Source organism: Sorex araneus, chromosome 11 (genome assembly GCF_027595985.1).
Source record: "Sorex araneus isolate mSorAra2 chromosome 11, mSorAra2.pri, whole genome shotgun sequence".
NCBI lineage: Eukaryota > Metazoa > Chordata > Mammalia > Eulipotyphla > Soricidae > Sorex > Sorex araneus.
Window position 1 is genome coordinate 12,911,982 of NC_073312.1, and position 23,386 is coordinate 12,935,367.

General features: G+C 46.8%; 1 protein-coding gene across 2 annotated transcripts in view; it reads left to right on the top strand.

Moving 5' to 3' along the window:
• Positions 1-9,623: 9,623 nt before the first annotated feature.
• CCDC186 (coiled-coil domain containing 186) overlaps positions 9,624-23,386 on the top strand; it is a 52,188-nt gene continuing 38,425 nt past the window's right edge. For both annotated transcript variants that reach the window (XM_055118684.1, XM_055118683.1), the window contains exons 1-2: positions 9,624-9,861; positions 21,018-21,707. In XM_055118684.1, the coding sequence (XP_054974659.1) occupies positions 21,052-21,707 (656 nt within the window). In that variant the 5' untranslated portion in view covers positions 9,624-9,861; positions 21,018-21,051. The remainder of the gene's footprint in view (positions 9,862-21,017; positions 21,708-23,386) is intronic.

The window sequence follows — 23,386 nt, forward strand, 5'->3', positions numbered from 1 at the left end:
CAAAGGAAACAAAGTCTTTAAAAAAAAAAAAAGTTCTAGAGCCAGGGAAGCGGCTTCATGCGCTGGAGGGCTTTTTTTTTTTTTTTTTTTTTTTTTAAATAGGCGGGAGGTCTGTGTTCAATCCAGGGCATAGGCTGACTGCCAAGCAAGTCCCCTGAGCACTGGCCAGCTTGGCCACGAAATTAAATAGACACAAAGGCACACTCAATGGCAGTGTAGATCCTCAGAAGGGTGGGGATGATGGTCTACAATTGAATCAGTGCTGTGAGGTGGGAGATCCTGCAGCTGCAAAGAAAGCATAGCGGTGGCCTTCCACGCACACCTAGTCAGAGGATCAGACCAAGACTACAATGATGCATGCCAAAGAAAAACGGCAACTACCAGAGAGAAAGAACCTCCAGCTCCTGCAACTCCAGACTCTGTTCAAGGAACCTGCATGAAGATGCTAGGGCAAGGGCCAGGAATACGTCTCGAGGGCAGAGCATGTGCCCTGCATACATGAGGGCCCCTGAACATCGCAGGGTACGTGTAGCCTAGTGGCCCACAGCATTGCTGGACTGGGCCCTAACTCGGAACATCAGGCCTGCATGCCCAGGACAAGTAGTTCCAGGCATGACCCTGGGACCCTCCCGGAAACATATCCATTATTGTATACATGTACACACACACACACATGCACACACACGTAAGGAGTCTTAAAATGTTGCTAACCACTCATCTGGTAACTACTTCTAAAAATCATGCTGTTAAAATAGCCCTAACATCAAAAACATCCTGTACATATGTCCATGTAAAATAAGAAAATATAGGAAATAATAATTAACTGTGTACTGAACTGTTGTACTACCATTTAGAAACAATATATTAGAGGATTAAATGAAAAATCAGAAAAATATTGTATATTCAACATAATACCTACAATCCCCTCCACCCCCAATTCTAAATAAAAAGATGCCATATATCTTAAATAACGTATTCTGGAGTTGATGCACAGTTAATGACAGTGGTTTTGGTCCCCCCCCCCGCCCCAAGTTTTATGTAATGAATTACTTATAATAGGGAAGAAGCCATTTTGAAGATTAAAACACCATTTCACACTAAATTAAGCCACTCTTCCCCTAAAATGTGCTTGCTTCTATACCAAGCAAAGGCACACAATAATATTTAAACCACAAAATTAGGTTACAGTGCTCTCTCCACAAGCTACGTGAGGACCCTTCACTATGCACCTTGTCAATCCTGAGCTCAGTCTCCTTGGTTATCGAGTCCGATCCTCAGTCCAGAGCTCCTTCCTGCCTGATGGAGTCAAGTTCCACCTGGCCTCTTGATTTTTTAAATTGTAAGAATATAAAGCCCACATCTTATTTTCATTTATTAATTTTTTGCTTTTTGGGTCACACCCAGCGATGCTCAGTGGTTACTCCGGGCTTTGCACTCAGGAATTACTCCTGGCAATGCTTGGGGGACCATATGGGATGCCGGGGATTGAACCCGGGTCGGCTGCGTGCAAGGCAAACGCCCTACCCGCTATGCTATTGCTTCGGCCCCCTTATTTTTACTTTGAAGCTCCTGATTTCCCACATACAGTTTTGTACTATGGTTTGTGCAATGAGTCATTAAAAATATACACAGCCTAAGACCATATCTAAAAACGCGCAATCATGTCGTTTTCTGGTTTTCTGGATAACTTGCAGGGAAATTCACTGAAATCACATCACGCTTGGGTTTTACTGAAATTTCATAGCAAAACTTCTTGCCTCACAGGGACTTGGCCAAAGTCCCCTCAACAAGTCTCCCCAAATAAACACTTGACTTTGATAACAAAGTCCATCTCAGACCCACTGTAAGCCGTATGTAAAGAGGATTTAAGCTTAAAGGAAGCTCCACCTAAAGCGGAGTATTTCCTTAAGGACTGACAGCTCACCTTCCTCACCACCCAGCTCAGGAATGTCATTACACCGCCCGGAGCACTCAGACATCCTGACCTGCTCTGTAACAGGAAGCCAGCGGAGCGGCAGTCTGAGCTATACAGTATTCGTATAAACTGGTTCTCTTCCCTCGCACCTGCCTGATGGCCAAATCCTTCCAACAGCTGAAACGGTCACCAAGTTCGTTTTCCTCCAGCCCTTCACCCACTGGTGGCACCTTCCCAATTCTCAATGTTGTGCAGTGCACCAGAAACTCAGCTGAAAAGGATTTTCTTAATAGGTCAACAACAAATCACAGGATCCCTACTTTGAACATTATCTTCCATTCCGCCTCCAACAGGGGGGACAGGAGAGACAAATATCTTACACTTACGCCTAAAACATTTTGGGATTTATTTTCAAATGTGTAATCACCACACTACAAAGCTGCATTTATTGACTTAAAGTTCTGTGCATTCTAACCCATGGTTCTGTGGGTTAAGTTTCTAAAACCTCCACAATCAGGGCACAGCGCAGGTTGGGTTTATGGGCCACACCTGGTGGGTGCTAGAGAAACCACAAACCTGTGAGAATTTGCATTTCTCGGGGCTGGAGTGATAGTACAGCGGGTAGAGCGTTTGCCTTGCAAGCAGCCGACCCGGGTTGATTCCCAGCATCCCAATTACCACCAGGGGTAATTCCTGAGTGCAGAGCCAGGAGTAACCCTTGTGCATCACCGGGTGTGACCCAAAAAGAAAATAAAAAATTGCATTCCTCACTCTACTTGGCTTCATCCTGTGATAAATTAGGCTGGGTGAGTCTAGGTCTACTTCATATGGGGTGCGCTTCAAACCCTCATTCCGGCTGCAGTCTCCGGGTCCCTCAGTTCCACAGACCTGCTGCCTCGTCACAGAGACATAAGGTGAGGCTGGCCCCACCCAGTTATAAAATAAGCTGCTTGTCCCCTGCAAAACCCACTTTTCTTTTTACATGATGGTGGTGCATGAAGAGATGTGACCCTGCCCATTTCAAATCCAGGCTAAACCATGTGGCTAGTTAAAAGAGAGGGATTCCCAAATGCCTTGATGTTAAAGGAACTCCTACATTCTTAGCAGTGGGCATCGCTGAGAGTAAGCAGCACAAAGGATGCAACTTAACCCCACATATGTATAAAAAGAGCTGGAGAGGGGCTGGAGCCATAGCACAGCGGTCAGGGCGTTTGCCTTGCACTCGGCCAACCCGGGTTCAAATCTCAGTATCCCACATGGTCCCCTGAGCACCGCCAAGGGTAATTCCTGAGTGCAGAGCCAGGAGTAACCCCTGTGCATCTTCGGGCGTGACCCAAAAAGAAAAAAAAAAGTATAAAAAAAAAGGAGCTGGGGAGGGGGGAAGAGAGAGGGGGAGGGAGGGCAAGAGGGAAAAAGGGAGGAAAGGAGAATAAGGAGGGGGAGGGGGAGGGAAAAAAGGGAGGAAAGGAGAGCTAGGGAGGGAGGGGAGAGGAGGTGAGGGAGGGAGGAAGGGAGGGAGCAGAGAGGGAGGTAAGGAGGAGAGGAGGGGGGTGAGGGAGAGAGAGAAAGAGAGAGGGAGTGCGCGATTGCAAGAGATCACGCACGTGCCCTCTGGGCCCACCAAGAGCCCACACAGCAACCCCCCGGACCCCCAGGCTGTAACTTCTCCCCTACTTCGATGCTTCAGTATGCCGGGCAGCCCCCCGCGTTTCACAGGGCGCAACGACGCCCGCCGGTGGGCCCCGAGCCTGGGCTCCATCTCCCCGGGGGCCGGTGCGGGGGCTCCCGACCGGACCCCCCCCCACACGTGTGGGATAGGGCGGACGCTGAAGCCGGACACCACGGACCCGGGCTCGCCCGCCCCCTCCTCTCCTCGGGAGAAGCCAGAGGAGGCGCCACCTGCCCCCCGCCCGCGGGCCAGCTCGCGCGGGGCACCCCCAGCCCCCCGGGTCTGATTCCCACGCGGGCGCGCAGGCGGCGGGGGGGGGTGCCCGGCAGAGTGAGCGACCCCCAACCCCGCAGACTTGCATGGGACACGTGCTCGGGCCGCCCGCGCATTCTCCCCCGAGGCGGGAGGCGGGAAGGTCCTGGGGGTCGTGGGGGCGCGGGCAGCACTGCCCACACCCGCACCGAGTCCACCCGCCGGGGAGGACGCGGGGCTGGACCCGGACGCAGAGGCCGCTGCCTTTTCGGGGGGCTTCCCGGCCAGGGCTCCGGTGACGGGGGGCCCTTCCATGCCCTCGAGCTCCCGCCCCTCCTACCCCACCCTGCAGGATGCCCCCCACGCCCAAATCGCCACTCCCGACAAGCCCTCCCCAGCCCCGGCTCCAGGGGTCGCCGCCACCCTGCCCGCCTCCGTCCCCTGGGGACCCCCGATGCGCTCAACGCCCGCCCTCCTCAACGCCCGCCCTCAACGTCCAGCGCCCAACGTCCGGCCCCCAACGACCGGCCACCCCGCAGGGCCCTCCCGCGGCCCCTCACTCACCCGGCGCCCGGCCCCCCCGGCCCGGAAGGCGGCGGAGAGGCCGCCCACCCAGACGGGTCTCCCCCAGCGGCTGGCGTCCCCCGGGGCAGGAGCCGCTCGGCCGAGGTGCGCCGCTGCGCCGCCCGCACCGCCACTGCCCAGCCCGCCTCCGGCCCGCGCTACGCCTGCGCAGTCCGCGCCACGTGCGTCCCCGCCTGCGCACGTGCGCCGCGCACGTGTCCCGGAGGAAGTGCCTCGGGTCGGCTTCTCCGCAACCGGCGCCTGCCGGGAGCTGGACCACATCCATCCCCTGGGGCGGGAGGGCTCTCCCAGGGGACTCATCGGCAGCTTTCTGGGGTTTTTCTCTGTCGAGCGGTTGTGGGAACCCCCAAGGGTTGAAGTTTGCAAAAATACGTTTTGAGTTCCGTTCAAGCCAAGTTTAGTGCAGGGGGCGGCGTGGGGGTTAAAATGCAATCGATCCTTTTGCCTTTCCCATGAAGATCACCTGAATCTCTGGAGGTCTTAACTGCGTTCTCCCCAAATGAATCCGCTGCTTCTGCTTGCTCTTCAAAGTGCAATCCCTATCATCACTTCTGCCTGCACTCCCCGCACCCAAGAGTTTAGGACTATACGTCGATCATGACCCAAGGATGTACTTGGGGGCGAAATGCTGGAGAGCGAGTGCATCAGACCTGGGGTTGAGCCTCGGCACCCTGAATGGTGCTCTGAACCCCGCTTGGCATGATCCCCAAGCACAGAGCCAGGTGAAAGCCCTGAGCACCGCCGGTTGTGTCCCCAGAGTAAATAAACGTGAATTCCTTTAAAGTTTCTTTTTACCATGAACTTTTCCAGCAAATGATGAATACTTGAGTGTACCCATCCCTCAGTTTCCACACCATCCATTCAGTCTTGCCAGTATCTCTCAATCCCCGACCCTATCGCCTATTGTTCAGGAGCACCGATAGATTCACTCAATAGATTTTATTTGTAAAGCGCGTTTAGGTTTACAGAACATATTAAGACAGGGCTGGAGCGATAGCACAGTGGTTGGGCGTTCGTCTTTCACGAGGCCGACCCGAGTTCGATTCCTCCGCCCCTCTCGAAGAGCCTGGCAAGCTACCGAGAATATCGAGCCTGCGCAGCAGAGCCTGGCAAGCTACCCGTGCGTATTTGATATGCCAAAAACAGTAACAATAAGTCTCTCAATGAGAGATGTTACTGGTACCTGCTCGAGCAACGGGATGACAGTGACAGATTAAGACAGTACACAGTTCCCACACAAAGACATCATCTGGATTTTTCTTTTTATTAACAACACTTGTTATGACATTTAAGGAACCAATACTAACAGTATGAACAAAAATCACCATTTATTTATAATTTTTATCTATTTTTTTACTTTCTCTCTTGGATTGGAGCCATAGCACAGCAGGTAGGAGCGTTTGCCTTGCAGTGGCTGACCTGGATTCGATTCCTCTGTCCCTCTTGAAGAGCCTGGCAAGCTACTGAAAGTATCCTGCCCGCAGGGCAGAGCCTGGCAAGCTACCCATGGTGGATTCCATATGTCAAAAACAGTAACAAGTCTCACAATGGAGACTTTACTGGTGCCCACTTGAGCAAATCGATGAACAGCAGGATGACAGTGCTACAGTGCAGTGCTCTTTCTTTTATTTTTCTGGGTCCAGAATCAGGATCCCACATTTAATTGTCACATCTGCTGCCCTCAGCTGCTCCCACTGTAGTTGCCCAGGCTGTCCTCACAGAATAATAGTGGTAGCTTACAGGATGGGACTAGGCAAAGGCAAGGCATTCTGTAGGTGATTTGTTTGCCTCCTGTACTTTTTCTCATGGTAAGACTGAAGTTATTGATCATCCTAAGGAAGACTACAGAAATGCTCTTTTCTTTGCACCATATCATGTTTACATCCTGGCGATGAGTTAGGACGGTTAACGATTTAAGATCACCTGGAGAAATAGTGTTGGCAGGTTTTCCCACTTTTCCCTCTTTTTTAATACTACCCATTTTGGAAGTAATTCTGCAGTGCCTATGCATAACAAAAGGAAGGGATACTCCTACTTATAGGTGCAGTGTTTACAGAAATTATTTGGAATTCATTTGGACTGGAGGTTTGTTTCTTCTCCGTTAATGAATTCATTCAACATAGACTGATATTTGTCATTATGGACTCAGATATTACATACATATTACTTATTACATACTTTGGATTGGGCTGGAGCGATAGCACAGCAAGTAGGGCATTTGCCTTGCACGTGGCCGGCTGGGGTTCAATTCTTCTAAGTCCCTCTCTGAGAGCCCTGCAAGCTACCAGGAGTATCCCGCCCACACAGCAGAGTCTGGCAAACTACCTGTGGCTTATTGGATATGTCAAAAACAGTAACAAGTCTCACAAGGGAGCCATTACTGGTGCCTGCTCCAGCAAATCCATGAACAACAGGATGAGAGTGATACAGTGATACTTTGGAAAATAACACCATATAACTTCCCTTGCTCAGATTTTGTCAGTGTTGGAGATCAGTTGACTTTTGCTGCCTTTGATATATTTACATAAATGCTGAGTTGTTAGTATTTATTCATTTATTTTGAACACTCTGCTACTTCCTAGGAACACATATCTTTTCATCTATACATGTTTATGTATTTTCTAAAATCTAATTTGGGACCAGAGAGATAAAAGAGGAGTTAAGGCACAGCATGCAACTGACCATGGTTCAACCTCTGGCACCATCTAAGGTGACCAGGGATGATCCTTGAGCATAGAGTCAGGTGTAAGCCCTAAGCACAGTTGGGTATGGCTCAAAAAACAAAATTCCACAAAAATACACGCAAAAAACTTTTTTTTTTCTGGGGGTGGGTGGGTATTGAGTCACAACTGCTCTATGCTTAGGAGTGAACACTAAACAGTGCTCAGGATGCTGTATGAGATGCTGGGGCTTCAAACCAGAGTCATCGGACTGCAAGCCAATTGCTTGCAAGAAATCTGCCTTACCTCCTATTTGATCTCTCCTGCCCCAACAATGATCACTTTTAAATAATACTCGCAAAATGCACCCAACCTTTAGAAATGATTACCATATACATTTCCAGCCAAATAATTTAAAATAGTATATCCAAGAAGATTCTATTTTGCCCTCAATGACTTCGTTTAGAAAGTTAGACTCGCCTGCCATAAACCATACAGGGATCCACTCACATGTTAGGAAAGGCTGATAAAAAAGAAAAGGCAGCAAGGGGACACCTCTACAGAAAAGGGGCAGGAAACTGGGTGAATCTTAAGATCTTAAATTGCAAGGAAGAGCGAAGGGAGGGGTATCTAGCCTCAACCACACTAGCAGCTCAGATGTTCACACTTAATTGGGGCTTAAAGGCTTAAGGAATGTTCTGTTCCTTTCTCAGAAAAACCTGCTAGCCACATTCCCCCCCCCCCCCCCCCCCCCCCCCCCCCCCCCCCCCCCCGCCACTTTCGGAGGAGGTCCAGTCCTGCAATCTTCTGGTGGTCCCACTTTTTTTTTTTTTTGCTTCTTTTTATCCTTTAACTTCCTGCAATTTATCTCTTGAACAAACTCATTTTTCACACATTTAACTGTTGATTGCACCCCTCCCCCAGCCCAAGCATTCTTCACAGCTATTCTCTATTGTATCACTTCTGAAGATACATAAAAATGAGTTTTCTTTTTGTGAAACTTGAGAATAAATCCAGCTGGGGTGCGGATGAAGCTCTGTGGTAGAGTTTCTTCTATGCGTGAAGCCCTGGGCTTAAGCCTTGGCACCGAAAGAAAAGAATGTTCTTAATTGTGTTGGCAAGTTCAAGTGCTACTAAGCTATAGTCATCCACTATAGAGTTTCACGAGATCGTTATATCCTAGTTTTAGACTTATTGATGATGGTTACCTAGGTCCATTGTTCTGTTTAGGATTTACAAAGTGATGCCAGCCTATCTTCTTCATGTATTGCGTTAATCTTTCTTTTCTCTTTTTATTCTCTTTTTTGGGGGTAGGGAGGGTTCAGACATTCAGCAGTGCTCAGGGATCACTCCTGGTTGGGTTTGGGGGAACACTGGGGGCGCCAGGGATCAAACCCGTGCCTGCTGCGTGCAAGGCAAGTGTACTTATCCACTGTGCTATCGCTCTGGCCTAAGCCAAAAGATTTCTTGACTGTCTCAGGCACTGTAACCTTCAACAGACTCAAAATGTGTTTTAATCTTGACTTAATGGAATGCAGTGTCATTTCCTATTGAAAAGAGAAAAAGGACAATGTTGACATTTTCTAAATGTAATGTTTTGGAGGGCCACAGCATAAAAGCAGCTTAACAGCCGAGTGGCTAGTTTTGCTGCAGAAACTCTGTCCGTTGACAGCTCATCGGAATGCAGCGCTTTCACTCGTGACCGACGCGGAGAAGTTCTCAATCAATGAGCCCCCGCCTGCACGGGCTGGGTCTGCAGAAACTCCGGCCACGCTATAAATCTCACCCGATCCTCCCGATTCGAGTTGGCCGCTAGAGCCGACCACACTCTTTGGTTGCTAGTTACCGAGCAGTTCCCGAGGGTCGCCGTCCCCTTGCAGCCGGCCGCCCAGCCCACGCGGGAGCGGACACACCCTTGCGCGCCCGGCGCCCGCGGTCGGAGGCCCGCAGCGGAACGCCCCCCCAGTTTATTATTAAACAATGGCCGAGGATGCTGCGCTCTAGCTGCGAACGCGGGCGTTACGGAGACCCCCCCCCCAGCCCCTTCCAGGAAAGATTCCTCAGCCCGGCAGGTGACGACTGCTGGACTCCGCCCACTCCAGGTGCCAGGTTTGCGCCGCCTTGTGCCGGGAAGTCAGGATCCCGAGTCCTCTCTTTTTATTGCTTCCTATCCTGCTCCGAGGGCCAAAGGGTGGATGCTCTCCTCCAGGGAGCACGCCCTTCAGAAAGAAAAGAACGCGCGTGGGTCGCGGGAGGGCCCTGAGTGGCCGCCGGGCCGGGCTGCCCGGGAGCAGCAGAGCCGGCCGGGCCGGTCGGCCGGGAGCGTGGGCTGCCCGGGAGGGCTCCGGGGTCGGGCCCCGACGCGGTCAGAGAGGGGCGAGGTCGGCCGAGGCACTGCCCGGCCCCGCCCACTGCAGACAGGTTCCCGGGGCCCAAGGTGCGGCGCGTCACGTGTCTGCGCGGCGCTGATTGGCTCCTCCCGGGAGCCCCGCCCCCTCAGCTGTAGCCGGGCCGACTTCAGCGTCGCCGCCATCTTTGTTGATGTGTCAGCTCCGCGGGGGTCTGGGGGGTGGGGGGGGTGTGGAGGAGGAAACGAAACAAAACAAAACACTCCCCAAAAGCCGCGGCGGAGGGAGCTGCAGCGCCGACTCGGCCCCGCTGGCCCGCCGCCGCGCCTCTCCACCTCCCGGTCGGCCGCCTCTGCCTGTGGAGAAATGGGCCCCTGAGCCGGAGCTGCGGCGGCCTCGCTAGGGGTGCGGTCTGAGGCGCGGAGAAGTGGGGTGAGTGCCGGAGGGGCGCTCGGGGCTGGCTTGGGGGGGTCGCGCGCCAGGTCCGAGGACCGGGCGGGAGCCGGGGGTCCCACGCACAGCGGCACGGGCCGGGAGGGCGGCGAGCGCCGGGGGCTCGGGAAGGGGGGGCGGAGCTCGGAGCCCCTCTCTGCCGAGCGCCCCGCGGCCGGGCGGGCTGGAGCGGGGTCACGCGGGGTCGTGCGGGGGCGCGTGTCCCCCGCGCTCTCCCCGGCCCGAGGGCGGCGGCGGCGGCGGCGGCTGGGCCCCTCCTGCCCGGCGATCGCTGTCGCCCGAGCCGGCGCCCGTCGCTGCCGGTCTTCTCCTCCGACTGGACGGGCGCTGTGCGTTTCCCGTCGCGGCCACGCTCGCCCCCCCAACCCCCACCCCGCCTCCGGCCGGCGCTTCCGCGACCCCCCCGCACCCGAGTCGCTTGGGAAGCCGCTTCCCCGGGCTTCGCCTTCCAAGGGCATCCCGGAGCCCGAGGAGCGCCGGCGGGTGCGGACGCTGCTGCCCCCGCGAGCCCCTCTGCGAGCGTGTCAAGGGGGGGTGTGTAAATCCCTCCCCCCCCCGCTCCCCCCTGCTCCGGCCCCGAGTTGCAGGTTCCGGGGTGGGGGGGTGGGAAAGAGTGTCGGGGTCATGTGGTTTCGCCGCGAGCAGTTGGAGAACTTTTTTGCTCGCAGGCACTTCTCGATGGTTTGGTTGGGAGGCCAGAGGGGCCCGGATTGGGCCTCGGGAACACGCGGATTCGAACCCGCGTCTCTGGCTTCCCTGAGACTTCTCACCTGGGGGTTTAGGTAGTGAGACGGACAGTTTGGCCCCTGCGTGCGTCCGCGTGAGAGCTGTGCCCTCAGAGCCAGCTGTTTGGGTTGGGTTCATTATTTTTCCCCCCTCCTGCCCACATGATAGACGGCTGCGGGTTTTTGTGGGGTTTGTGGTTGTTGTTTTCTAGGAAAATGGGCAGAAAATGCAGGGAAGAGTGTTCAAGTCGTGTGCGGGGAGACCTCGGGAGGGCAAACAAAGAGAAGCAGGAGTGAGGGTGTGTGGATGTGCGAGTTGGGGCTTAGCCCTCCCAACTGCTAACGGCAGCGCCCGGGGAGCGGGTTGCTCGTGCGGGAGAGGTGAAGCTCCAGTCTCCGTGCTCATCAAGTGAGCTGCCCGGAGAGCTGCTTTCCAGCTCTTTGTTCTGGTCACTCACTGGAACAGTGAAAGCGGTCTCGCTTCCTACCCCGCCAACACCCAGGATTCCTCTATAGGTTTCTCCGAGTTTAGCCACTGACCGTGTCGTAACTTCACCTTTTGCAGCACCAAGAGTTAGAATCCATCTACTTTGTGAGGGTCGAGCCTGTTAGAATTGCCGAAGTGAATTTCCGTGAAAATCCCTGGCTTGTGTGTTTTATTGGTTTTTGCCCTTTTTTTTTTTTTTTTTAAGACTCAGTCTCGTTCAGAGCCCCCACGTTTGAGCAGCAGAGCCTCGAGTCGGTGACTCGGCGGTGGGCAGGTTGATGGGGCTTATGTCCCGTGATTGTAGCCCGGTCACCACTCGGTAACCTTTTGTTTCCTCAAGCGTCTCCTTTGATGCCTGTGCAGTGACAGCATAGTTGATGCCGGTTGCTTCAGTGCATTCGCTTCAAGCCTCTATTTCCAGTCACACGCTGACATGATGAGGTGTATGAAGTGGCTTGGGAGAGATGATAGGTTGCAGCAGCCTGACTAATTTATTTTTACTGGAAGGTGGGGCTGCTCAGTACGTTTCGGGGCTCTTCCTGGCCTTTCTCTGCCACCCGGGCTGGGGGTTGAGTGGGAAGGTCCTGCAGAGCCAGGAGCCACCAGACCCTGGAAGTGCCAGGGCTGTCCCTGCTGTTCAGGGACTATTTGAGGCAGGGTATCCAACTGGGTGGGGCAGTGTCTAAGCCTGTGCCTCAACTATGTGCTTCTCTCTAGCCTGAAGCAGCCTTAAGAGGTTGAAAAAAAAAAGGTTTTTTTTCTCTCTTCTTCTTATATTTTTTTGCTTTTTGGGTCACACCCAGCGATGCTCAGGGGTTATTGCTGGCTCTGCACTCAGGAGTTACTCCTAGCCGTGCTCAGGGGACCATATGAGATGCTGGGAATTGAACCTGGGTCGGTGGTGTGCAAGGCAAACGCCCTACCTGCTCTGCTATCGCTCCAGCCTGGTCTTTTTCTTTTAATCTGAAGTGTTCTTTCAATGAACTTTAGGTTTTTCTCTTATCCCTTATGCTAGTTTTAAACAGTGAAGTTTTTGATTTCTCAAACATGTCACCCTTCTCTCAGTATCGTGACATCCTTCTTTCAATATCGTGACATATTTAGTACTAATTTCAAGGTCATAGTGGGCACCCATGTAATTTAAATTTACAAATAAATGAATTTTATCATATTATTTCAGACATTTATATTTTGGTTTGGTTTTTTAGGTTACACCCAGTGGTGCTCAGGAATCTTCTGGCTCTGCACTTAGGGATCACTCCTAACTGGGGGACCATGTGCAGTTCCAAGAATCGAACCCAGGTCAACTGGGTGCCAGGCACCCAAGAAACTCACCCGCTGTACTATCTCTCCATTGTACTATCTCTCTGGCTCCCAGCCTTATTGTTAGCTACTGAGCTTTTGACAATCAGGGCTAAGAAGGAAACGAAAGGAAAAGTATTAGATTTAAGTAGACTTAAAGTGGAAGTCAGGATTGGAAAGATAGAACTGTGGGCAAGGGGGTTGCCCTGCCCATGGCTGACCTGGGTTTGATCCCCAGCACTGCATATCGCCTCAAGCCCCAAATAAAGAGTGATCCGTAAACAAGCAGCCAGGACTAAGCCCTTAATACAGCCAGGTATGATTCTTAAAAAAAAAAAAAAAAAAAAAAGAAAGAACAGTGGAAATCAAACACAGAATATTATGGGTGCATTGTGACTGTATTTGTCATTAAATCACATGAATTGATGTCTGATGTATAGAAGTTTGTGTAGTAAATGCTATTCTGCTTAGTGAATAAACAAACTTTTTTTTTTTTTAATATAAACTGCTGTACCAAGTACAGGCCAAAGGTGGCTTCAAATTTTAAACATTAAACAGAACTTCTTAATCTTTGGATAAGACAGATTCATGGTTTATCTTGAATCCTTTTTGGGTTATTAACCCTTCTCACATCCCTGTTGTTTATACGCTTTTGAGAAAATGTTGAAATAAATTTCATGAATTTTTTTTAGACTCATTAAATGGTGACTACTTTTGAGATAAGATCTACACTAATAACTTTCTACTTTAAACCTATAAAAGTATTATATATATGATAGCTCACAAGTCTAAGGTGTCAAACAGATAATATGGCATTTAGCCTGATACTCAAGAGTGTGATAGATGAGGTGGCCACCTGTCGTCTTTTTTCTGAAGTCTGGAGGTCTTAATTTCCAGCTATAAGTTATGCTGTCACAGGATTCAGTAAGCTGGGAAGAGAGGCAAACTGCTATATCTAATGCCTTGAGTCTGTCTTCTAAATTCTTTTTTGGTGATAAAATGCACATACCTAAAATTCACTTTGCCATGAGTCTTGGTGCAAAGCTAGACAAACTCCCTTAGAGATGAACAATGTTGGCCTTGAACACCTGTTAAACTGTTGAACTAAGGCAACTTGTAAAACCTATTGATAAGGAAGTAGTTAAGGGTTTAATAAAACCTTTATTAAGGTTTTATTAATACTTTAATTAATAAAGGTTTTATTAAAACTTAATAAAGATGTGGTTACTTTATTAAAGATTTCCCTTTTGATTGAACTAGTGTGGAGACAGTTCTTTGAAATAGCCAGCTTAGCCAAATTCTTCTTTTAACATAAATTGGCTAACAGAAATTTACCTTACATGAAGCTTTACTGTCAGCATAGTTTCATCTTGTGATATAAGAATCTCAATTTTGGGGAGTGTTGAGGGGCCACACTTAGTGATGCTCAGGGCTTACTCCAGCCTCTGGGCTCAGGGATCATTCCTGGGGTCCCAGGGATTGAACTCGGGTCAACCATGTAAGGCAAATGCCCTATCTGCTGTACTATCACTTTACGTGGTTTTATTTAATTTTACTTTTAATTAAAAACTGTATCCAGGAGAGTATTTGTATTTTAAAGTTATATGTATATATTATCAGTTACTTTATGATCAGGGCTATAGAATCTTTTCTTTCACTTAAGTTAATATTTCAGTTGCTAATTCAGAACCGTATTGGAAGTGGTCAGAAAGCTTTTGTATATGCTGCTTTCCAAGTATGCTTGAGAAATATATAAAAATCCTTTTGATGTACTTCTGAGGATTTTATGAAACATCGTATTGGACAGGAGTGCTCTCATGGGCCCAACGTGTTTAGTTTCCTGGACATTATTTTACACTTTAAATGTCAGTTTGCGATTTTTTTCTGTTCTTTAGTTTTGGGAAACACCTGGTGGTGCTCAAGCTGGTGCTTAATCAGAACTGGCACGTCCTTAGGCTAAGCATGCCCTGTAGCCCTTTGAGCCCTCTCCCTGGCCCATTTGCAAATTCAAATTTTGTACTTGGTAAGTAATTCTGAATGGTGTCAGATTTTTCTGTTGGATTTCAGACATTCATGTGTCTTAGAGCTTATGGCAGAGCACCGAGAGACCTTTAACTTAAAACACTTAAGCAGAGGACCAGAGGGAAAATAGAGGAGGTAAGGGGCTTGATACCAAAGCCAGCCCTGGTTTGATCCCTGACCCAGCTTATTGTCCCTGAGCAGCACCAGGTGCCTGTCCACCCTCCCCCAATATACAGTCAACTTGGAGAGTAGAGCATTTAACTTCTGTCTCTCTACTTTGGTTCCCTGCACCAGAATGTGTGTGCCATAAAGGATAGCTCTCTTATTTACTGCCCTGTTCCCAACACATAGAGTGCCTGCACAGAATATATATTTGCTACATATTTGCAGAACTAATACAGAGTTTGGAGATGTAGTTCTATATAACTCTTGTTTATGACTTATTTATTAATGATCATATAAATGTGAATTGGATTCATTTGTATATGCAGCTTAATTTTGTATAGTAATAGAGTAAAAGAGACAATAAAATACAAATTTATTTTTATTTATATAGCTCTTTTATAGAAATAATTGTGTAGAAATGTGAGTTCATTGATAAAATCCAGGCTGGATGGTTGGTTTAAGACAGATTTTGAAAAAAAGAATGTTTCTTGACCAGTTGCCTACAGCTGATGAGCTCCAGTAAGAGCGAAACCAGTTCTCATTAAACTTTTTTTTGGTGGTGCTAGGGATCAAACCCAGGATCTCAACATATTTGGGGCCTGGACTACTGCTGAACTTCATCCCTGGTCCCACTGAAATAGTTTTGAAGTGTGAATTGGTCCTGTAGTACTGTGTCAGAAACATCTTTGGAAAAAAAAGACTAGGGAAATTTGTGATTATTCTATGTTTCAAATACAGTTAGTCTCCCTAATGATCGATTACTAAATTATCCAATGATCTGTTACTTTTTAATCTTTGAAAAGCAAGAGATACTGTAGTTCAGTTGAGAGTTGAATCTCCTTGTCTTAGTGGATTTTGATTTGTTCAAATACTTCTTAAATGAAGAGTGTCTGAATTCGTCTAAATTCCTGTAGACGAATGTCTAGTTTTACATTCTTTTGCCTTAGTTTACTTCTCGGCCATTCCACCCTTGGTATACTGCTTTGATGACAGCAGCCTTTTCACTCTCCCACCCTCCAACAAACAACTTGGACAACCACCAAACTGGCCTAGATCAGCACTGCCGACTAGAGGCCCATCACAGGACTCAGCTGACTTTTCACCCCCTGGTTAATCATGGAAATAATCAAATCCATCACACCCCACACATCTCATTTTTGTGCAGTTATTTGGTTTTTGTGTGTGACTTTGTTATACTTTTATACAGTGTTTCTTTAACCCCCCCTTTTTAATCAGAAAAATTAATTTGCAGGTTAAGTAGTTATGAGATACCGATTTATACCAACACTTTTTCAAAGCTTATGGGTTTATTATTGAGCAACAGCAGAAAAAAAACACTTGTCTTGGGATCGATTTAAGTCTTTTAACTGGGATTGAGGAGATAATTCCAAGTGTGAGCCCCAAGTTTGATTCCCAGCACCATGTGATTCCTATCACCCCCCTGTACACACCCAGTATGGCCTTAGTGACACCTGAGTGCAGTCGGGTGGCCCCTGGGCCCCCAGCATCACAGGACCCAGTGACTAAACTATTGGGACAGTGTGGCTGGGCCCGTTATCCAGATTAGTGAGGTTTCTTTTTGAAAGTGCAGAGGCCATTTAACAAGCAGAAGACTACCTGTTGAGAAATGACACAAGAAAAGCTTTGGTTAGGTGTGCTAGATGAGTGTAAATGCTTTCATTTGTATGAAAAATGTCTAATGTGGAAAACATGGGGGAGTGGGTTCAGAATTGGTTCTTTCAATACAGTTGGACTCTGCATAGACTGAAGGGAAGAACATTCTGGATGGGAATAAAGTCATGGAAAGGCTCATTGCAAAATGTAGTCTTTGGTAGACCAGTCAAGGCTAGTAAAGTATAAGTACTAGCATTTTATTGAAGTGTTCAGAAGATTGGCAAAGGAGTATGATGAGTTTATGGAGGAATATACTGTTCTGAAGTATACACATGAATTTTTTTTTTCTTAATTGGTTTCTACAGTGTAGAATTCTCCATCTCCTCCATTTCCCTCTGAAGTGTCTTCTAATGTCTCACTCTGGGATCAGAGAAATAGTACAGTGGATAGGATGTTTGCCTTTCACACGACTGACCTGGATTTGATCCCAGGCACCCCATACGGTCCCCCAGACCCTGCCAGGAGTGATCCCGTAGCACAGAGATAGGAGTAAACCCTGAACACTCTCGGATATGGCTCACCACACAACAAAAATTAAAGTTTGCTTTCTGAACTTTCCTGCCACTTAATCCAGAAATTAAGACATTTCAGTGATTTAGAATATAAAATCAGCTACCAAAGGTTGGTCTCTCTGAATTAAGGTTGAATCTGTTCCAGCTGGCTAGATTGACTAGGAGGAGGTGTGATCTGTGTTCTGGCTCTCTCAGACCTTCCTTTCTCTTTCTCTCACTAGCCCTTCTGGAGTGAGAAGACCAGCTGGTGGGGGTAGAGTTTTCCTTACCTAAACATTTTTGAGGCGCATTTTTGAACCACACCTAGAGATACTCAGGGGTTACTCCTGGCTCTTCACTCAGGAATTATTCCTGGCAGTGCTGGGGATGCCATATGGAATGCCGGGGATTGTACCCAGGTTGACTGCGTGCAAGGCAAACACCCTACTCACTGTGCGGTCACTCCAGCTCTTTACCTAAGTGTTTGAAGAGGACAGAGCCAGTAGAAACCCCTCCCTGTGTCATTGGTTTGCAGTTGATGGTGTGCTCTGTGGAAGTGGTGATGCGTACCACTTCTTTTGAGATTGTAGGAGTAGTGTCGTTTCTTCTGCCGTGGAGGACCACTTCTGGGAGCAGCTCCTGTCCTCCTTTGGCAGAGGAGGTATGGTACATACTTGAGCCCCTTCTTTAGACTGTGTGACATGTCTTGGTGCCAGCACAAGTCACTTGTTCTTCTTTAATTTCCTTGTTCCTTGGAGTTGCAAGGAGGAGAGGATGGAGGCCTGAAGATGAAGAAACCATCAACCAGGAGATAACTTGCAGAGCTCGAGTGCATGCTTTGTAGGGATTCTAGGCTCTTTGTGACTCCCCAATGCCTTATGAACCCCCTGACGCTCCCTCCACTCTGCACCTCCAGAGTAGTGCCCAATTGCTGCCCAGTGTGAGGTGTGGCCACCAAACCACAAGAACGTATCAGTTTAGAGGCTGGGGAGATGGTTCAAAGGGTCCTAGTGCATGCCTTGTATGTATAAGGCCCCCAAAGCACAGTCTGCTGTTGCCCTAGGTGTCTCTGAGCAACACAAGGCCCAGAGCGTGAACCTTCAACCCTTTTCCACTCCCTCTGGGGAGTCGCCTACCCGGCTCCAAGAGCAACCATTAGGTGTTACAGCATGAAAGCAGCAGGCCTGGGTTGGGTTTCAGATAGATAACAGGAACAATAAAAGAGAGTTGGTTTCAGGGGACATGAAATTGGTATCAAATATGAAGAGTAGGGAAAGGAAGGAGGCCTGATATCATTGACAGAGAAAAGATGCCCCGGGGTAATCAAGTTTGACACTGGTATCCAATTTGACACTAGAATGAAACATCCAGTGAAAAGAAATGGTTACGTTCAGGACTGTAGAGACTGAAATCCAAGAGGTAATTCTCTATCTGTAATTCAAGAATTCGGGGCTGAAAATAATATGGGCATTAGACTGAGTTGTACAAGTTTTTAAAGTGAATGAGTTCTAGGAGGGAAAATGAAGTTGAGGTTGAACCCTAGGGAATATGAAAGCTGAATGAGGGGATAACTAATATTTGCATAGTGCTTTTCTCTTGACAAAGCATGTCAGATTAGAACCATCAAGTTCTTCTTAATTCTGTGTTCTATGCTGGAGAGTTACAGTTCCTTAACAGTCTTAATTCTTTTTTAAATAGATTCCTAATAGAGTGCTAATTCTAATTCTATGCTGGAGAGTCACAGTTCCTTAGCAGTCTTAATTCTTTTTTTAAATAGATTCTGTATTTGCTGTCTATTACAATTTGGTCAGCTCTGAGTTCTGTTAAAGTAGCTTTGACTAGTTAGGATGTTTTAAACAATACTTGTTAAGATTGATTTCTAAATTAAGATTTCAAATTCAGCAGTAACACAATTCACAAGCTTTATCTTAATGTGAGTTACTTTGGGGGAAGTATTATAGGTGAGTGACCCTGTTTGAAAATTATTTCACTTTGTCCTAGATTTTGGAGTACTGCATAGTCACTGAAGCCATTTTGCTTACTCCATTTGTGTCATTGAAACCAAGTTTTAAAAACTCATATGGCCTTTATGTTTTACAATATATGCAGCAAGAAAACAGTGCTAATTTTTGTGTTTGGTAATACGTAGATGGTTCCTTTTTGTAGGGTCAATGTTTATTTTAATTGTAGTCCAAAGGGCAATCTAAACTTAAAGATGGGATATTTAATAAGCTGCTTTCTGGGGAGAGAGAGAGAGAGACCCCCAGAGAAAGAGAGAGAGAGGAGAGAGAGAGACCCCCAGAGAGAGAGAGAGAGAGACAGACAGACAGAGACAGAGAGGGGAGAGGAGAGAGAGAGAGAGAAAGAGAGAGAGAGAGAGAGAGAGAGAGAGAGAGGGAGAGAGGGAGAGAGAGAGACCCCCATATGGTCAACCAAGTCCCATGAGAGTGATCCCTGATTATAGAGCCAGGAGTGAACCCTGAGCACTGCTGGGTGTGGTCCCCAAACAAATAAACAAGCAAACAAACAAAAAATACCGTTCTTCTTATTCCCTTATAAGAATTCTCATTTTCCACATTCTTAGGATAATGTTTCTTAAATATTAGTCTCATACTATTACTTCTGGACTTTAATTCAGCTGATATTTAAGAATAAACAGTGTACTGGAAACAAATATAATTATGGTTTATTAGCCTTAATGAAATTCTCCTCTGTGTGTCATTCTGAGGATTCTTCCTGATTATCTTTTTATTCCCTATACCCTCCCTTTTTTTTCCTACCAGCTTCCAGCTACCACCTCCATCACAGAAATATTTAAACTTTATCTTGTTTTTTAGAAATTTATTCCCAGTTCCTATTAAAACTCAATTGTTTATGCCCTTCAATTCAACCTTTTTTACTCATGTACTGCTTTGCAGGCAAATGACAGAAGTTCCTATGCCTATTCCAATATTTCAAGACCATTGGGTAATTGTATATTTCTTTCTTAGGGTAATTTTTGAAGTTGACTAATTTTCTGAAAATAGCTAGAATGTCATCCTAATAAACAGCACAAAATATTCTAGCTAATATCATTGACTTAAATTTGCAGATGTTGCCTTTATTGCCTCAGCAGTGCTTGTGAACTCCATTTGAGTTGCACTGAACAGTGTTTATTTGTGATAAGAATATTTGGAAATCACCATGGTACTTACTGGATTCCTGCCTGGATGAAAACCGTTCGTATCAGGGTTCTTTACACCCTGTGACTTTCAGCTCGGCTCTAGGTTTCTTGTCTTTATAGGTAGCTGTGTTGGGTTCAGGTTTCCTTCTCATTAATATTTACTGTGCATTATTTTGTTAGCTTGGTTTGTAATTACTCTCTTAGTGTTTTTATTGATGTCTTACTTCCCCAGTACACATGCATATATATTTAGATACACGTGTGTGTGTGTGTGTGTGTGTGTGTGTGTGTGTGTGTATGGGGGGGGAGGAGAGGTTTTGGAGCCACACCCAGCAATACTCAGGGGTTGTTCCTGGCTCTGTACTCAGGAATTATTCCTTGCAGTGCTCAAGAGGCCATATAGGATGCCAGGGGTTAAACCTTAGTTGGTCACATGCAAGGCAAGTCCCTTACCTGCTATACATGATCTCTCTAGCCCCCTTCCCAATATTTTCTTACAGAATCTTGATGTAGTCTTTTTTCCCCTTTATGGAGCTGAGTGAATACTAAATAATTTGGGGACTGGATTTGCAGCTACTTGGCTTTAGTTCCCCAGCATCTTACAGGGGTGACTGGGGAGTGCCATGCTTAATTGACTGGTAAAGTTGTATGTCTTGAATTGAAAGAGTAAAGAGAATGCCCTGCCACAGAGGCGGGGTGGGGGGTGGGATTGGGGGGTGGGAGGGGTACTGGGATCATCGGTGGTAAGAGAATGGGCACTGGTGGAGGGATGGGTTCTCGAGCATTGTATGACTTGAAACACAAGCACAAAAATATGAAAATCTGTAACTGTACCTTCATGGTGATTCACAAATAAATTAAATAAATAAATAAATAAATAAATAGAATAAAGAGAATGAGAGCTTGTTGCGCCCTGTGGCCCACTTGGATGAGGGTGTCCTGGTCTTTGCTTTTGATTTCCTCAAGAAATGCTTGAAAAGCAATTTTGGTAGTAAAGTTGGTGACCTTAGTTCTATCCACACTGTGGATCGTAAGCGAGTAAATACGGGATCTTGGTTTTAAAGAACTTTGTTTTTGGTTAAATTTTGGTTTTCTGCCTTTCTTAGATGTAAAACGAAGATCAGAAGCAGACTTGAAGAAATGCAGAGTGAGTTGGTGTCAGTCACCATGTCAGAGACAGAGCACAGAGTCTCCGTTTCCTCTGATGAAAATACTAGGAAAACACCAGAAGTGAAGGAAGACTCTTGCAACTCGTTTTCTGGAAGCAACAGCTTAGAAAATGAGTCCAAACTGTTGTCATTGAACTGTGATAAGGCTGCATGTCAGCCTACAGAGAGCAATAATCAGACTAAAGCACAGGAAACTGGTATTCCAGATCATGGTGGAGGGGAAGACTCTTGTGCTAAAACAGACATAGGTCCAGAAAGTTCTGAACAAAGAGCTTATTTTCCTTGTGAAGAGTTTGCAAAACAAGTTTCAGAAACAAATGAAGCAGAACAGACAGTAACACAAATACTGGCAGAATTAAGGTCATCTGCATTTACAGAAGCAGCTCATCAAAAGACTTACTCAGAAAGTCCCTATGATACAGATTGCACCAAGAAACTTATTTCAAAAATAAAGACTGCGTCAGCATCAGAGGATTTGTTGGAAGAAATAGAATCTGAGCTCTTATCTAAGGAGTTCGCAGAAGAACATCAAGTACCCAATGGAATGAATAAGGGCGAACATGCATTAGTTATGTTTGAAAAGTGTGTGCAAGATAAGTGTTTGCGGCAGGAATACACCATAAAGAAGTAAGTTTTTAATTTTTTCAGGTTATTTTTTCACAGGGAATAGAGATCAAATTCCTTAAAGTTAGGTATCATTATGTTTACTTTTAATTCTGTATTAGAACCTGTATGTGGAAGTTTCAATTGGTATGTTGTTTATGGAATAATTGAGCAAATCTCTTTGCCTAATGTATAGACTAAAGAATTTTGTTAAGTACTGTGAACTCATGAAAGATCTGGAAATTATAAAACCTAATTTTCTTGCTTTGAGAGAATGTAGAACATAACATGTCAAAACTCAGAAATTTAGAAGGAAACACGAATTCATGAAAAAAGTCTCTAAAATCCCCATTGTCAATTCATTGGTTAAAAACATTCTAATTTCAACACCAGAATGAGTTAGTACAGTGAGTGGGTGGGTCCATGCTTTGTAGTTGACTGAGTTCAATCTCCTGGGTTCTCTTGAGCCCCACCAAGACATTGTTTCACTGGAACATAATCAGGAAATTTTGTAAATCTGTAACTGCATCTCACAGTGATTCATTAAAAAAGAGTGATCCCTGAGCATAGAGCCAGGAGTAAGCCCTGAGAACTTTCAGGTGTGGCCCTCAAACCAAAAAACAAACATTTTAATTTAGTGGTCAAGATAATTGATAAACAGTAAATTCGATATGCCAAATACAGTAACAATAACAGGTCTCATGCCCCTGGCCCTGAAAAGAGCCTCCAATCATTTGGAAAAACGAGTAAGGAGAGGCTGCTAAAATCTCAGGGCTGGGATGAATGGAGACGTTATTGGAGCCCGCTTGACTAAATCAATGAACAACAGGATGACAGTGAATGAGTTGGTGTCAGTGAAATAGATCATCATTATTTTTAGACTTATCTTGGATTTGTGGAATTAATTTCTACTTTAATGATAGTTCAATACTTCAACTTTTCTTAGTATTCCTATTCTAGATTTATATATGCAAACGATGCCTGTGTTCCAGTACTCTTTCATAATCTTTTTACAAAGGAAAATAGAACATTCTAGCCTTTAGAACACAGATTTTTTTTTCTTAAAAAGTGATACTATCATTTTAAGATATCTAATGGGTTTCAGAGGCAAAGTGTTCTGAGAATAGTATCTTTATTTCTATTAAAAAAAGAAGTGATACTAGGCTAGTGTGCATGGGGGTCAGGCTCAACTGGGCTGGACGCAACCCCTGATCATTATTCCAGGAATACCACCTAAGCACTAACAGTTGTGATCAAAAGCTCACCTGTGGAAGCGGGGTGGGAGGGGTGGAGTGGGGAATGGGAGGTGAGTGTATGAGAAAGTGGAGGCGGAACGTGCGCTCTAAAGGATGACGAAGAAATGACACCGTATCCCAGAAAATGCTGGATATGTAATTGGCTTTTACTAGTGTTCCCCGCATCACCATGGTCTCTGGCTCAGTGAATCAGTCCTCCCCCAGTGACTCACCCTTCATTGTTTGATCCAGTCAGCCTCAATCTTTTTTGCACCCAGGAACCTATATAAAAGCGCGCATGTGTGGAAGGGTGATTGTGTGTGTGTGTGTGTGTGTGTGTGTATGTTCTCGGGGCAGCTCTCTCACCCCTTATGTTCAGTGCTCTCAGCTGCTGTGTGTGGACTGGATCTGGATGGCTCTTCCTTTGTGCTCTGCCTCTGTGCTCTTTTCTGTCTGTCTCTCTGTGTC